Below are 16,910 nucleotides of genomic sequence, written 5' to 3'. Positions count from 1 at the left end.
GGCTTCAGTATTCAAATTTGGAAATGCGGGCAGGAGAGTTCTTTTTTTACTTGGTGAATTCTCTTGACGGGTACATCTACCCCCATTTGCATGCCTCGGACGGGTGTTGGTTCGTCATTCCACTACGCTGAGAACACACCTGAACATAACAGACTTGACAATTACAGGTTCGTTGACATAGTTTGAGTTTCTGTTCTATTATGATGGCCTCAGTCGATACAGATGATTCGATTTCTTACGGCAACTAAGAATAAACCTGCTGGATCTTAGCTGGGCGCGCTTGGTGAAATTCAAAACAACTTTCTAACACCGTGGCGCTATTTTGCTACGTCCTGTGCGGAGCTCTCTGTCTTGACTGTCCCCTTCTCTGCCCCCTCGTGCTCCGGCTTGGCCGCATTCGGATCAAGGGGATGCGCGGGGTCATAACCGATGCTCTTCACAATACCAAGACCCTTGGTCTTGCCCTCGCGGAAGAGTACCCGATCACCGGGAGCCAGGAATTCGGGTCTCTGAATGAAGCGGAATGCAACGAGGGCACGGTCACCCGTGCGGATGAAGGGCCGATCGATGTCGATCACTGCGCACGTTTGGCTGACCGCGCCAACGTGCAGCATGGCCTGGTATTTGGGCTTGATGGTAGTGGCGTGTGACAGGATCAAAACTATAGTGAGCGAGTCAGTCATGAATCAAAAAAGGAAGCTCACCAAAAAGAAAAGGAGCTCAATTGCCCTGGAAAAAGGCAACAGGCCAAGAGCGCTGTACGTACCCTCGGCTACAAATTCTCGATACACTTTAGGCGGATTGTCCATCTTTTTCAAGACGACCATGCCCTTGCGAACCTCCTTTCGGCGAACACGCTTCAAGGCGAATGATCCGGATTGACCGGCAAAGCAGGCATTGACCTGTATTCGCTTGCGCTCGATACTCTTGATCGTGGTGGTCGTGAACTGGCCCAGGGAATCCGGTCCGACCACAACAGAGTCACCCGCATGGATGACCCCCGACTTGACCACGCCGGAGACCACGGTACCCACGTGAGGGACGGAGAAGGTGTCGTTGATGAGGAACTCAAAGGGTCCATCCTGGTTGTAATGGCCCCGGTGGGGCAGGATATTGAGGAAGGTTCGCACAAGCTCCAGGTTTTCGCCCGTCACGTTGGACACTTGGAAGATGGGGCAAATTCGTTGGCTGACAAATTGTGTCGCAGTGTTGATTGTCTCCTCCATGTTCTTAATGAAGATGGGAATCTTACGCGCACCCGGTGATTTGAGAATCTTTGCCAACTGGGAAAGAGTCTCCTGCAGGATCTGAGGCGGGCAGATATCGATCTTGGTGACGATGACCATGACGGGGACGTTCAAGGCTAGGGCGATTCCCAAATGCTCTCGGCTCATACCGATCAAGCCGTTATTGGCAGCGACCATGAGCAGACAATAATTCGGGCTGCTGCTCAGCATACCGAACACGGTGGTTCTCAGGTACCGTTCATGACCGGCGAGGTCAGAGAAGGAGATCACTTTGGCAGAGCGCCTCCCGATTTCCTCCCACGACAGCTTCCTGCCTTGGGTATGTCCAACGATCTCGCCGTGGCTGTCAAAGCCCATAATCTCCATGCCGACAGAGCTGGTTCGCCCACTCTCAATCTCGTGTTTATGCCGGAACAGATTAAGTCGCGCGCGACCACGACCGTCGTCTAGGCTGCCTTTTACCAGCACGCCAAGCATGGTACTCTTCCCAGCATCGACATTGCCCACGACTGCGACGCGTAGTTCTGCAATCTCTTCCATGCTCGCGGTGACCTGCCGTATCAACACTTTTCCCCAGGCGTCTTTCATGCGTTCATTCTTCACCGAGGACTCCTCGGCCCCTCCCACATTATACGTGAGGAGGATTCGGCAGTGAGCGGGAATGCTCTCAGCGGCTTCTCGTAGTCGTGCGAGCGCGGTCTCCCATTGCTCAAGGTCAAAGCCCATGGAATCGCCACCATCTTCGAGGCCCAGGTCCACGATTGTCTCGCCATGACCCTCGTCGATTCTCGTCTGTATCGTTGCGGCGAGTTCCTGTAGACTCTCTTCCGTAGCCGCCTCTCCAGTTCCCAGCAGAAGGTCCTTCAACTTGATCGCGCGGGGCGCGTCCGAAAGACCCAGCTGGTCAAGGATCTCGAGCTCAGCGTGGTCTTCCAGGTCGCGCGAGACGCTGCCTGTTTCATATCCACTATCGCTTGGAGGGATGGGGGCGGGGACGGCGGATCGGTGCGCCTGCTGTTTTTCAGCGTACTCGGCGAACTCGCTGAGAGCCTGGCATCGTGTGAGTGAGGAGGCGACTTCTACTGCGCTGGCTCAACTAGACAACGTACGATCTCGCCCCTCTTCCTCTCCTCCGCATTTGCTTTTGGTTTGAGCTGAGGCATATCTATGCGTCCTTCTTGAAAAACGGTCGATGGAATGATTGGGGGAAGGCGTGATAGGCCTTGTCGAATACCAAATGAGGACTGCTTTCTGGGGTAATGTGTAGACGGTAATGACGTTGCGGGCGGTTCGGGTGGATCTCGATCTCTCTACTGTCTGGGGACGTTCTTGCGTATCGGGGTGTAGGTCAGACTAGATGGATATTCGAGTGATCATCGCTTGCCACTTTGTGAAGCGTCTGTGATGGGGTGAGATTTGAGGGGGATAGCTATTTCATGATCTGTCGAGTAATGTGTGGGAGTCAGAGGCGTCTGTCACGAAGGGGAAAGAAGATCGGGGTGAGAGAGAGCATGACCTCGAAGCTTTATCGATAAAGGTGACCGACTCCATCAGTTCACCACGCCCGCCTTTTTGAGTCATCGACAGCCTAACTAAATTGAGCTTGACCAAAACGAGCCGCCGCCACCGTCTCCGAATGACTTTCTCTATACACCCTGCGTCGCCACAGTCTTAGAAGTGACTAGTATGTTCCAAAAAGAAATCCAGGGATTCAGGCACCACCTCGAGTGGGGATGTTCAAACCAAAGGGTGTCTTTGAGTCATACTTCTCAACCAGTCCCCGTTGTAGCATGATCATTGCGGCTCTGCGACAAAGGAAACACCGCCACAGTATTGAGCAGGAAGCACAGTCGGTACCGCATAGCTACGGGAGATTAAATCAATTGTGATTGAATAACCAGGAAGTCATCATCTCATATCTATGTTTGTGGATTCGTTTGTGGATGCAGTCATCTTCTCATTCCTTCTTCCAGGAAACTTGGCTCAACAACAGCTGAATTTTCGACAGAGGGCTTTCCTCAAGCCTGTGGAGAAATCAAAACGACGGAATCGCCTGGTGATGAATGATCGTGAGTCAGTATTCTCGAGCGCGTCGATCCAAGGAGAGAGCGTGATTTCGAGTTCCACCCACCTCGCACGAACAACATCTCTTCTTGCTTCTTGATTGTCTGTCATCACCGAAAAGGACCGTTTTTTAGCAACTCTGGGTAAAAAAGCAATAAAGATATGACCTCGTTCACCCGCGGTGCCATACCCTTGTGACCTCTTGCTCGTTCTCGTCCTCTTCCACCACGTAGATGGTCTCCTCCACGTCTCCTAATACAAGGTTGCAGTGACTGTCGTAGGCCTAGGAACACGTCGAGGTCAGTCATGCGTATCCTCGAGGATTGAAGGGCTAAGACTCAAATGAGGAGAACACGCACATGAAGACGGCCCTTCAGCTCACGGTCTCCGCGCAGCTTCACAAAGACAATCTCATCGAGAGAGAGGCGGACAAGATCGAGGGGCTCCGAGACGGATGCACCGGCATCATCGTTATCGGCCATGATGAGAAGATGGTATTCAATCTGGAACTGGAACACGTCGCGGCCATCCCACCTCGGGGAGATCAGAATCGGCGAGCTCTGTCCGCTGCCTAATTGGGACTAGTGCGAAAGTGGCCGCAGTGCGACTGAGTTTGACCTCAGTTCAGTCGGGCGGTCACTCTCTTCAGACTGAGGTGGGGTCCACCTGACGGGACCTCGGGCAAAACTTGTGCTGACTCATCCGAGTGCCGGCCAGGGCGGGTCCACTGCTTTGCAACCTGAGGGAAGCATGGGATGCCTTTGTCAATCTTGTCCGGGTCAGTCTCGACTGTTCGACCCTAGACAAGTCTTCTCACAGTCTGGGCCGGGAGGAGTGTTCTCTGTGTAGCCACGAGGTCTATCAATGTTCCCGTGTCTCTCATCTGCAGTGAAGTCTCAATATACCAACCCATTCCTGCCCATGCTATGAAACCGATGGACCTGTCTGATCCGTTAGCTAGGTCTTCTATGATGCGTCGGCAACAGTCTCCATGTGGTATTTCCCTGCTCACCAAGGACAATTGTGTGGCTAAGTGGTCCATCCCATTCGAGCCTCGCTGTACTAGTAGGTCTTTTATTTGCCGCAAAGATCAGAGTCTTCATTCACCCTTGAGGTCTTTTCCTTTCACTCTCACCCTCAGATGTTGAGCATCTCATCTATGGTCCTAAGTTCCAAAAAATCCAGACAGTCCGCGTGCTTGAACACAAGTCTTCTGTCTCAATGCGCCACTCTCCGTCAAAAGGAGGTTTCGATTCCTGACGGCCTCGTGTCTGTAACGGTCCAGTCCCTCGATCCCCAGATTGGCCCCCGTTTTGACATGCGCAAACTGGCGAATGATTTCTTGGTGTTGTGGCTTTTTGTCTCCACTTTTGACCCCTCTCCCTCTTCCCCCACAACGGGTCCTCCCACCGTCAACCGCCTTGTGATTCACGGTTCCGCTCAGAGAGACATGACAGGAGCTGGTGTGTAGTCGTACCCGAGCTGGGTACTCCAGCTCGCCATCGAGAGAGAACGGAATTGTCAATACTGAATAGACTGACTGTATGCTACACCCGCATGCTGTGTGGATCGAGGCGTCCTTACATTTAACTGCATCGGATTTAGTCCATGACCATACGGGCAGCGTGTCCTTTGTGGCCGCTCCCAGGGACGCGGCCGATGCGTCGATGATTCGGTGGTACCTCGTTTGGCTCGACATGGAGACCCCCTCTCGCACAGACAGGTACTTTCAGCCCAAGTACCCTCACGACCTTGCTCTTGTCATGAGACACTCGTCGGCGGGACACAACTGGATCGGGTCTGTGTGAAGAGCATGTACAGAGCATGTACTCCCCCTGTCTTCCTGTACTTTGCACCGTAGTATCCCCCACCGCTGCCTGCCGAAATGAGTCGTACCCTGGAGACTGCAGACACACGCACTCTGAACGTGACCGGGGTGATCAGAATGCAGAACCCCCTCTTCCACCACGGACCTCCCTGATGCCTTTTTCCATCATCAGCTGGAGGTCTCCAATCCTCTTGTTTTTTTTTCTACATCTTGATATTGCTGAGAGACCTGGAAATCTTTCCTGATGAGAGGACCAATCTGTGTGGGCGAGAGACTCTCCTCTCCATGGCTCCACCTCCGCCAAAGTGGATCGTCCATTCCTCGTGCCCACAACGGTCAATTCACCACGCGACACCGGGGACAACAGTATGCTCCGGAACATAGGCGTCCAGCGTCATTCCTGAGATGGTCAGATGGATCGACCTCAATGCACCCAGGGAGTATTCATCGAGGCAAGCTGTCCACAAACCAATTGGGCGCTCGGCACTACCATTCAGCCAACAACCGTCTCCAGGCCAGCGTACTGTCGACACACGAAATCAACCGTGCCCATCGAGCAGAGCATTCACATCAAAATCATCCGGAGGCCGCGTCCCTCTCGTGGGACTCGCCCGAGCAGGAGCACGAATATGCCCGTCGATTCTACCGTGTCCTCAACGATGGCCAGCCGGATCAAGTCATGAAAGCCATGACCGATCCACGGTCGGCGGGGCTGGTCGGCGCCTTACCCCAGACCGTCTTCTTGACGGCGCTCCACCTCCTCTCCCCCGCCCATTTCGTGGACCCCTTCCGCCAGCTCCACCACCCCTTACACACATGGGCCGTGCTCATTCACGGCCTCAAGCGGATCGAGGAGGTTTTTGACACGTTTGTGCAGAACCTCTTCACCGTGATCGGGTATCGCACCTCCGAGGGAGGCCACATGCTGGGACTAGCCGAGTTCACCCACATCCTGGACTGCGCCCGGGCCATGGGGAATGGCAATCTCGCTGATCAGGTCTGGGAGACGATGAAACAGATGCAGGTGACCCCCAGTGCGCTGTGCTATACGCACTACATGGAGGCCAAGGTCTGGGACCACTGTTACACCGGCGTGGAAGCCTACCGAATGCGCGTCCATCCCAAGGGCTATCGGAAGCGGCGCACGCGAGAACCCAAGGTCGGCTGGCAGGGCTTTGGCACTGCGCAAAGAAGTGTTCGGAAGCTGGTGCTTCGTCTGTTTGGAGAGATGCAGGCAGCCGGTCATGCGGGCGATGAGCGAACCTATATCAACTTGTTGCTCGCGGCGGCCCGAGTAGGTCATGCGCGGGCCATGTCCCACATCCTGAAGGAGGTCTGGAACGTGGACGTGGATGCGCTCAAGCAGGAACCGGACGATTCCAAACTACCGGCCGTGACGGACTATGATTCTTGGTCTGCACTATATCCAACGGAGAACCTACTCTTTGCCGTCGCCCATGCCTTTGGCGTCAACAATGACATTGCAGCAGCCGTTCGAACGGTTCAATTCATTTCAGCCTCCTATAAGATTCCCATTCCCGCCAAAGTCTGGCACGAGGTCTTCGAGCGCGCGTACGTGCAGTCTCGCGAGAGATGGTCTGCCACGGAGACGCCGCGGAGTGAAACGCACACGGAATGGGCCAACACGATCGGTCGAGTCTCGGTGGATATTGTGCAGTCTGTATTTGTCGCCATGACCTCTGAGCCCTACAATGTGAAGCCGACCATGCAGGAGTGGCGCTTCATGGTCAACACGGCCATTGATCGAGGTTGTCTGGAAGACTGCAAGGAGTACCTACGCGGGGCGTATCGGCTCTTGGAGGAGACGCGCACTAAGCAGACGGAGGCACGCAAGGTTGTGTTGCGATGCTTGAATCCGGCCCTTCAGGCGGCACGTCGACAAATCAATCAGGGGGCCCCTCGGCCTGACCCAGAACTCTTCTCATCTCCATTGCTCGCGGACGCGATTCGGACGTACGACATCATTCGTCTGGAGGTCTGGCAACAGGTCTATCTTCTTCAACGAATGCTCCACCTGGTTGTCCGGGTGCCAGGATGGAAGGACCTGCCCGAAAAGAATTGGCATCTTCAAGAACGACCCAGGATGCTGGAAGAATGGGTTGATTTCATCCCCAGCAAGATCCAACTGCTCTACAGCACCAACACCGGCCACGTTGACATGTTGGGCACCAAGGGATTTGGCAGTCGTTCCTACAAGGTCGACACGAGAGACATCCCCGTCCGCAGACATTCTGATCGACAAGATCTGTTCGACCCGGGCGCCTGGCCCGCGTGGACGGAAAACTCCAAATGGGAGGATCTGGCGACGCGATACCCATTCCTGGATCGCACGGTGGCGCCGCTCGACAGGCTCTTTACGTTCCAGGTGCCTCAGTCGGAGGAGCTCCGTCAGACCGTGTCCAAGATGCGCAACACGTGGACAGAGTACCCGGCGGACCATGAATTGTCCACGGCGAAGAATCCCCACGGTGGATTCTTCGGACGTCTGGCAGCACTGGACATGCTCAAGACTGGAGAGAGGAACAGCGTGTTTTTGTTGGATGAGAAGTCTTGGATTTAAGAGATGAGGTTCGTAGGGGGGGGGGGGGGGGAAGGGAGATGGTGTTCCCCCCTCTTGTTGAACAGTCAACGACTTGTGTACTCTTCTGATGTATTTATGCCTGATACCCACCCGGACAAAACATGGATGGTCCAGCTGGTCCTCTATGTTTTGCTCCTGTTGTCGAGAGTGCTTACATGAGCCCTTGATCAAAACCACTGCTATTTGAATTGGAACCAAGTTACTCTGAGATGTAGATGTACGGGAGAGAACGGTCTCACTCAAAAAGAGAACCTCAAGCCCGCGATTTGAAAAGAGCAAGTCCCGGGGGTCCTACAACCGGTGGATGGAATATGATGATTTTGTACAATTTTGATCAAACAGCCTCACCATCTGATCATACACCCCGTATATACATGTGTGTGTGTGTGTATCAACCGTCCTCTCATCGTCCTAGATCTTCTCTCGTTTCAAATCATTCACCGTCATGTATCGTCCAATCGTAATCCACCCCCAACGAAACCAGACCATCTGACTCTGATGACCCATCACCATGGCCGACTGCGCCGTCAACCACTCCCCCACACCACTCACATAGATCAACCTCGCCGGCTGATACGCCCCAGCTCCAGCTCCCGTTCCAGTTCCAGCCCGCGCATTACCCTTCTTCCCCCGAAACCCATTCACCAAATTCCCCACCACACCCATCACCATCGTCAAGGGCGCATCCAACACTCCCACATACTTGCGCAGCATCGACGTCGACGTCAACGTATACATGGTCACGGGACACGCAAACCCATCCTTACCCGCCATCATGGTGCGCAGGAAGTGCACTGCGCCGTGGTACAGCGAGCGATGGTTCGGATGGTTGCTGACGCCGTGCTGATCAAAGGTGAGGAGGACATCGATGGTCGAGGTGGGAGCTTTGGAGGGATTCTTCTTGGCGGATCCGTTGAGGGTGGCGGCGAGATCGGGAGCAAAGGCCGAGGCGAGGAGGGAGGTGATGTGGTCGGGGGACCAGATGGTGCTCATGCTATCGGGGAAGCGGGTTGGGTCGTCGAGGACAAAGACGTCGGAGCGATCGCGGACGCCGAGGAGGAGAGCGGATTTTTCGAGTTCTTTGCGGCGGGTTTCACCGAGGCCGTCGGCGTCACCTGGTGAGGGGGGGGGATTGGTGATTTAGAGAGAGAGATTGGATCCTGAGGGATGGAGAGAGAGATAGGGGGGAAGGGTGTGCATGTGCATGAGCTATGTCGACTACATACCGGTGCTGAGACAGAGGATCTTCAAATGATTGCCCAACTCCGGTTTGGTGAGTGCCAACACCGTCGGCGAGAAGAACATGGCCTCGTCATCGGGATGAGCGATGAGCAGACAGATACGCTTGTTGCGAAGACGGGGAAAGGAGCGGGTGAACGGGGACGAGGTCGAAGAGATGGTCCAGAAGAGAATGGTTGCCCCGATTGCGACCACCAGCGCGGTCCAATTGAAGGAGGACGACATTTGGAGAGGAGACGACTGGCGATGGCAGCTGACTGGACAGAGCTGAGCGGAGATGCGAGGTAGTAGTGGTCGTCGTCGTGTGTAGACGGTCTTGGGAAACGGTGCACGGGCGACACACTCTATGAGCACGTCGCACTTGTCCAGATCGCAGTCGGGCCTAAGGGGACGTCCAACTGAGATCTAAGCGCACGTCGATAGCTTTCGACTCGCGATACTGAGTCCGCCCGATTCCGATCGAGCTTGAAGCGGAGATGGCACACAGTGGGGGAGGGGACAAGAGGAGAGTGCCGTTTGACATTCCACTGGAGGAAGCGTGTGATTGGAGTGTCCAAAAGTGAAGACCAGCTTGGTGACTGCTGCGACAATGCCAATCGTCTCCACCACAGACCGATCCCGTGTCTGCAATGGCCAGGAACTTTGATCCAGAATACTCAGTCTACACAGGTATTGGCTATGGATTTAGGAAGTAAAAAAAAAGAGAACACGGTGGCCAGAAGCTCTAGAATTATCGCCAGTGCCAAACCTGAGTGCTCAGATAACATTCTCTCCTTTTTGCTTTTTTTGGGCTTTTTCCTGCGCGTCGTCTTGTGCTCGGCGACGGGTCGATCCCCGGCAGTAAAGTCACGTGATAAACTCCGTTACCATCCAATAAGACGCATGGAATCAGTCCATGATGCTGAACAGAACTGCGAGGAATCTTATCCTTTGGAGATCTCTCACCAAAGTCAAATCCAAATCCTCTAAGAATTCATACCTTGATAGATCAGATGGATCTGTCGAGATCCTTTCTTTTTCACACGCCCTTGAGATGTCATTGTGCCCTGTGGTAGATCCCATTCATAGGCGATTGGTGCGGGGGAGACCCGTTATCAAGATCTTCCCAGTTCTCATCCAGCCAATTCCAGCGAGTTGATCTACGCCACTAGGGGGACTTTGCTGCATGCACAGTCCCAGCCCAAGCAGCCCTGAATACTTTAATTTGCAGGACATGCCATCTGAGTGCACATGCGAGACTGAGTCCTATTTCCAGACAATTCAGCATGCCCTCGGTGCGTAGAGGGGGGGGGGGGGGGGGGCACCTTTATCGAGAACCTGAGTTTGAGCTTGTGTAGTGGAGTGCCAAGAGCAAAAGATATTTGCTGCATGATTGACGCAGCTCAGCTTCTCTGATCGTTTGTTTCCGTATAATATGGATACACCGGGAGAGGGAGGGAGGGAGGGAGGACTCATGCACCTTTTTCTTTGAACTCAAAGGGCAGGCTTCTTAGAGAGAATATGTAGAAACTGGTTCCAAAATCAAATCTCTTGTACATCAATTCCGTGTGTGTTTGTCCATGTGTCTGTGTCTATCCAGTACCTGGAACTGGTCTTGCCTTGGCATTCGGATTGCATTGTCCTTTACCAGATCAATGTCAGAATGATCAGCAAAAGATGGCGTCAACCTCGCATCCCGGCCTCCTGGAAAGACCCCCCGGCCTGCCATCTGAAGACGCCATTTCGGTGACACTTGCGTGTCTCCCGTGATCCACCAGAGCCCGAGCACAGTGGCAACGATGACCGATCACGTCAATCTTTCTTCTTCTTTCTCTTTTCTCCACAACCACGACCATGGCCTAAATATCAGAATTCGATCGTACAAACAGGTGCAGTACTCATTGGTGATGGTTTGTCGACACGTCAAAATCAAGACCTTTCAGACTCTCAGCCCAATACCCGTAGTAAACAAATTAAAAAAGCCAAGGCGTCGGGCGCCGATCCACGTCAATAGAAAGGTAGTGGATAGTGGAACTCTCCACCGGCACACCGAGATTTCATCGGCCCGGTGTCCGGTAAGGACCTCCTACAAAAAGAGGCGAGAGAGGGAAAAAGAAAAGAAGGTTTCAGTTGCCCTCTTTCTCCTTAGGACATTTCACCTGGACACCACTGGCCGGTGGGCCAGTGACCATGTTTCCCGACGGAGAAGAAGTCAAGGCGGAATTCCGGCACTTTACAGCAAAATCACCCTTGTGGCGTCGTAGCTTTGACATGGCAAGGCTTAGACTGGACTTTATGAGAAGAAATACTAGACATACCAAGTCTGAATCATGGTTTTTTTTCTCTCTCTTTCTCTTCTTTTTGCTCTCTCCACTCTGGAGGCCATGGGCTGACTCGGCGTGCGACCGCTTCTTGATTGACACATCCATCGCTTTTTTGAAAACAAAAAAATCATAATAATTACAAAAGAGAAAAGGAAGGGGGAATGTTTGCAACCACAACTGGCCCGAGCAACCGTCGAGACTGGTTTCTCGATCAAAGTCCCTCATTCGAGCGATGGTGTGCGACACCATCAGGAGCAGTCGTACTCATTACTAACAGATAGAACCTAGTAGACCTTAGAGAGTCCCCGGCAGGCAACGAGAAGGATTCCTCACAAGAAAGCAGAGCTCATCAAGAGAGAAAAACACATGCAATCAACTTCTTCCACATCATGTCGATCATGACTCTATCATCATGAGGATCTTTTTTGAAACGCTCGACAAACTTCTCTCGACTGACCACAATAGACATCCCCCTACTAGGTGAAAGTCCAATGGTTGCGCGCATAGCCATGGTTGCATACCGCAATAGCCAACATACACACGGTATATCGTAATCGATCCCTATGGACAAGCAGAGTCCTCTGCTGTACCTGCCTGATTCGTCCATCCACACTTGAAGGATTAAACCCCCCCTTGCAACCACGCATACTCCTGCTCTTCCACCGCCCTCCGCCTCCAGTGGCGCGCACACCCGGCCGAGCATCACGTTGTCTCGGACCGAAGATTTGACCCAAATGTCCCACACTCATGAATATTATAAAGTAATGTCCGACAAGACTCACCCTGCATGCGCGCCCATGGCCATCAGCGGAGAAATTCTAGACGCGGTGGGTCTGTTTTCAACTGGTGCGGACAGGTAAGAGCGCGGAGCCAAAAAAAAAAATTGAAAAATGGAAAACAAAAAGGTCTAAAAAAAAGTACACACAGAGTGGGAAGAAGGGACTTTTGCGCAAACCAAGGGCAAACCAAGGGGAGAAGATGGAAACCTATGGTTAGGACTCGAGTCTTGGAAAGAGGGATGTCCTACATGGAGATATACACGCAGACACGCACACTCACAAAAAGCAGAGTCGGTGGCTCAGTCTATTCAACTCATCCGCCCGGCTAGAACTGCCTAGGGGAAAAAAAGGCCGACTGGACCTGGACCAACCTTGCCGGTAGGGAGTAGGGAGCAGGGAGCAAAGAGCAGAAAATTTCTTCATGGCACGTTGTCGCGAGCGGGTACCTGCGGGCCTGATCCATGCGGGCGAGAACCCTCGAATTTGGGCGGTGGGATTGGAACAGGAGCGCCTTTTAGCATTTTGGAAAAATGGAAAAAAAAAAAACGTACACAAAACGTTTGCACCGCATTGACCAATCTGAATTTAGTCGGATGGTTGGATATGGGGAGCACATGCAGCGTGAGTCTTTTATTGCTCAAGGGGGGGGAGAACAGACATGAGAGGAATCTCAGCCTTGCTCGCCATGACGGGACTTTTCTTCGAGTTATTTCCTATTTCGGACATGACGTTTGGCAGATGCCGTGGGATGGACCGATCGTGAAATGGTTGCCATAGAATCAGTTCGTAATACACAAGAAACCCCGCCCACAGTACTTTAGCCAGATTCTATGGACCGGATGAAAATGGGCAGATTTGAACGATTAGGTTGTACGTGCAAGTCGATGCCAATGTTTCGTTCGCAACCAACGGACTTGATATAAAAACAACGCCAAATATTTTGTATCATTCTCAACATATCAAAATTCCAACCTCTCTGTCTTTGACAGCAGAAGCATCACCGCACACAGAAAGCACCCAAGGTCCCTACCCAAGTTAACTTGGAAGTTTGCAGTGGAATAGATGGTGTGACTCAGCGAAGACCCCCTCCTAAATAAAGAAACCTTCCACCCACGGAACAAAGTTCCAGGATTTCACCCAAAAGGGAAGTTCGCCAGAGTACCGACAAATGGCTTACCCGATTAGTCGAAGGAATCGCCATCTTTTTTTTTTCCTTTTCGTTTAAAGTCTCCCTATGCACATCATATGTGCGCAACTCCTGTAGATCCATACCGTTGGATTCCATCATACGGGCTGGGGTCATGCAAATATCAGACTTGGTCTCCAAATAAGTCACAATTGAGCTACATGCGTATAGATGGTACCCGCTGGATCGCCTTTGGTCGAACAATCAGCGATGGCGTTACCAGTTGAAGCCGGGTACTTGATACGTACAAGTCTAGCTCTTATGTACCTAGCATATGATCATAAGATAGAGCCCAGGTGTGTTCAAAGACCATGAATCTGCTCGTTGCGGTGGGTGGGATCCCATTCTCTCTCTCTCTCTCTGATTTTTTGGGGGGGGGAACTTGACTTTGCCTTGTGGTGTGTGGCGCCAACGGGCTATCGATGTAATACTGGGTTTTGACTGCCCCACGCGGGTGATCGATTGGAACAGAAATCTCCTGGAAAAGTCCGGTTCTGATGGAGCCTATTTCCCGTGTAGATCGAGATCTCCATTTACACCGACCTCGGACCAAGATGGCAATGGACCTCGCCATCAGGCAGAACGACGTTGAGCTGTAGCTATGGCAGCGATCTAGCTACCAGTTGATGTGCTCATTGGGGTATACAAATTCCGATCTGACTGGTTGTAGATCATGCACATCATTTTCTTTTGTTTTTCTTTTGTTTGTCTTTTCCTTTTTCTTTTGTTTTGCGTACTTCTGCAGATAACTGACTGAGAGGCGAAAGATTCAAACTACAGTAAGACCTTATCCAGTCCATTCCAATTTCACTGTTCCGCTAGCATTGCTAGACCGATCGAATTGGTCAACAAATAGTCGAAACTTCTAGTCGGATACGGAGGTCGATCCGGATTGACTGTGGCACAGTGACCCGATCCGATGGGAAGCGTGTCATTCCCGCTAAGCACCGTGAATCAACACTGCGCCGATCCGATAGATTTACCCTGCCACGGGCCTTACCACATAACATCCATTGATCAAGTTTGATACTCTGTCCGACCGGATCACCGAGGAAGGGGCCTCAAGTGGTAGTACTGAGGTCCCCTAAGGGTCCTTGTCTAGCACGGACGATGGGAACCGAGCTCCTCTCCCGTCCCTCAAATGATCCCGAGTCCGACTAGTCCTGTCCTGTGCGTACCTGGACACTCACAAATAGCTGATGAGAAAGAAAATGTCTCTCACGATGTAGCAGCCACGGCCTGCATGCTCAAGCCACTGGTTGGCGCTAAAAAAAAAAGGGAACGGGGGCCCGTCTCCTGATGCAGTCGAATCACGAATAGCCGCAGCAATGCTGAACTGGGAGTGGTGTGTTTTGAGGCATTTGTTTTCTGCATGGTTTCAGCTACCAGCTAGGAACTGCTCCCTGTAACATATCTGCAGGCCTGCAGCTGAATGACAAAGCCACGGCAATGGGCTGATGGGAGTTATATGGACTTGCTTTCTAGACTCATCCATACGGTCAAGAAGGGAGGGGAAGACCTTGTCAAAAAATATTAGGTAATTAGCGTGGGCACGGGATGCATTGACTCGCTCGAGAGCGCACATCTGAAGCACGGAGCAGTTCTTGACAGGCCCTAGAGATTGACAGGGCCTCGAATCGTTAAAGAGATGAAGCTTTTTTGAGATTTCCTCAACCCACAACTTGTCATGCTCCCGCGACATGATGGTGTTTCCCGACGGCGACACATACGAGTCCTACGGGACTCGAGGACAAGAAAATTGCGACTGTGCGTATGACCAGCGATGTGCCCCGCAAAAAGGCGCAAGCATGCGTTGCGGGGGGAAAATGTTGGAATATATTTTTTTTGATCCTAAAAACAATTTTTTTTTTAAAAAAAAAAAAAACACAAGCATGAACAGCATGGTTGGATGGAAATTTGGGGGGGGGGGGGGGGTAATTCCTTAGACACTAATCCCAAAGGGGTGAATCGGCGGTGATGTTCAGCACTTCAGGACAAGTCGAGAGACAGTCGGTCTTACCTGAATGACGGGCAAAATCTTCGAGTGAGCAGTCCGCACTCGGTCCAGAGGTCTCTGAGACGAAGCTGCACTCTTCTGTGATCATGGGAGGCAGAAGGTGAACAATAACCTGAGCCAACGTAGAGGGGGAAAATATCAGAGTAGACATTCGCACAATGGCAACAGCCATCTGCGGTGGATCAAACAGGGTCCTTCGACACGAATTTCTTGCCCGAACCGGCCGAGTGGAGACGCGAGCGAAAAAAAAATTCTTTTGAGGTTGCACCGCACTCGGCGCGCAGAGGATCTGCCACTAGCGGGAAGCCGTATTTTACCCAGTTTCGACATCGTACAAGCAGCTGTATTGTGACTGAAAGAACCAGTCCATCGATCGGGCCGTCGCTGGGCCTCTGGTGGCGCCACGTGATGGGTCAGAGCCTCTCGTCAGGCGGCTTGGAGTCGGCTCGGGGTAAGGCGTCGAGTGGGATGCGTTGGTGCGGACAGCCGTCCAGGTGTATGTGGTCCTGTCCATCCAGCTTTCTCTTAGAGTCCCAGCACGTCTTCTAGAGACCATCTGAGCCCATCGTTCATGGTCGATGGTACCATATAGTTTTTTTTTTTTTTTTTTAAAAAAAAAAAAAAACAAATGTAGCAGAGAAATTGAAGTTCTATCACAGGTCAATCGTATCATTCTAGTCCCTTGGAGAATAATATCGCAGAGCCTAGGTACCAAACATGAACGCACTTGACTCCTCCTTAGGCCCGCGATTGCTGTCTTGGTCGTTATAACCAGGCACTTTTGGGGGGGGAGACTGGAGACTGGAAACTTGCTATGCTCATCGCCCCGCGTCCCCGGGTTCCGCGGACAAGCCTGGATGTGCGTGGCAGGCGTCACACGCCATCATCACAGAAGACAACAAGCTCCCAGGGTGTAGCTTTTCCCCGCTGCTTTTCGGCAAATTCCCCAGTAGGAAGCGTGGAAAGCGTAAAGCGCAGAGAACTGCGAGACGTCTCGGTCGACTCGGCACCGGCAGGTGTAGCCGCTCCCAGGTTCTCAGGTGACCAGCCAGGTCTCGGTGTTTTCTCGCTTTTGGACCCAGTCTCTCCATCTTGGCATTGGCGTCTCCATCTTCTGTAGACGGGGGAGGAACCGGCGACCACGGAGTTGGGCTGTAACGCGGGAGGGTAGATTGATACATTCTATTCTTACTTCTAATAGTCAGCAGTCGCTGGTTGCTAGTCACGGTCCGGTCAGTGACTTGGTGTAGACCACACCGTGTGCTCTCTAGCATGACGTGGGCAAGGCTCAGTCGTCGGCCTCCTTCCCCCCGTGTCGAAACCTCTTCTGGTCATATCACATGAACGCCGTAACCAATTGAACCGGCACGTTCAAGTGCGACCGGTCTCGACCTCGAGGAAGACCACGAGGGGTGTAAACAAACTTTCATCATGAAGAGAGCGGTGTAACACCCAGAGTACTACAGGATCTCCAGACGGCCTCACAGATGATGAGACACCACCCTTCTTGAAGCTTCTTCAACCCTGCAGGCTGTGGACGGGTGACTGAAAAGGCAGACCAAGTAACCGGCTGGTAGGAACGGCAACACGGCACCGACCCCTCGGCTCCTTTCCCGAGTTTTCACCCGGACAAAGGGTTTACAAG

General features: G+C 52.5%; 5 protein-coding genes across 5 annotated transcripts; 1 reads left to right on the top strand and 4 right to left on the bottom strand.

Annotated features, from left to right (window-relative positions):
- Positions 1 to 317: 317 nt before the first annotated feature.
- Positions 318 to 2,410, bottom strand: POX_d05376 (GTP-binding protein 1; the record flags this gene model as incomplete). Its single annotated transcript, XM_050114223.1, has 3 exons — positions 318 to 661; positions 767 to 2,297; positions 2,357 to 2,410. 3 exons carry the CDS (start codon positions 2,408 to 2,410, stop codon positions 318 to 320), a joined length of 1,929 nt encoding a protein of 642 aa, XP_049969174.1.
- Positions 2,411 to 3,483: 1,073 nt separating this feature from the next.
- POX_d05375 (putative U6 snRNA-associated Sm-like protein LSm3) lies at positions 3,484 to 3,793 on the bottom strand (the record flags this gene model as incomplete). Its single annotated transcript, XM_050114222.1, has 2 exons — positions 3,484 to 3,594; positions 3,671 to 3,793. The coding sequence occupies 2 exons, from the start codon at positions 3,791 to 3,793 to the stop codon at positions 3,484 to 3,486; spliced, it is 234 nt and encodes a 77-aa protein (XP_049969173.1).
- Positions 3,794 to 5,566: 1,773 nt separating this feature from the next.
- On the top strand, positions 5,567 to 7,720 carry POX_d05374 (uncharacterized protein; the record flags this gene model as incomplete). The annotated part of the gene is made up of 1 exon (XM_050114221.1): positions 5,567 to 7,720. One exon carries the CDS (start codon positions 5,567 to 5,569, stop codon positions 7,718 to 7,720), a length of 2,154 nt encoding a protein of 717 aa, XP_049969172.1.
- A 432-nt stretch (positions 7,721 to 8,152) lies between these two features.
- POX_d05373 (N-acetylglucosaminyl-phosphatidylinositol de-N-acetylase) lies at positions 8,153 to 9,205 on the bottom strand (the record flags this gene model as incomplete). Its single annotated transcript, XM_050114220.1, has 2 exons — positions 8,153 to 8,856; positions 8,968 to 9,205. 2 exons carry the CDS (start codon positions 9,203 to 9,205, stop codon positions 8,153 to 8,155), a joined length of 942 nt encoding a protein of 313 aa, XP_049969171.1.
- Positions 9,206 to 16,138: 6,933 nt separating this feature from the next.
- On the bottom strand, positions 16,139 to 16,539 carry POX_d05372 (uncharacterized protein; the record flags this gene model as incomplete). Its single annotated transcript, XM_050114219.1, has 2 exons — positions 16,139 to 16,447; positions 16,507 to 16,539. 2 exons carry the CDS (start codon positions 16,537 to 16,539, stop codon positions 16,139 to 16,141), a joined length of 342 nt encoding a protein of 113 aa, XP_049969170.1.
- Positions 16,540 to 16,910: the final 371 nt, after the last annotated feature.

Source organism: Penicillium oxalicum, chromosome IV (assembly GCF_001723175.1).
Source record: "Penicillium oxalicum strain HP7-1 chromosome IV, whole genome shotgun sequence".
NCBI lineage: Eukaryota > Fungi > Ascomycota > Eurotiomycetes > Eurotiales > Aspergillaceae > Penicillium > Penicillium oxalicum.
The sequence above is the reverse complement of the archived record's forward strand: the minus strand, read 5'-3'. Positions and strand labels throughout refer to the sequence as shown.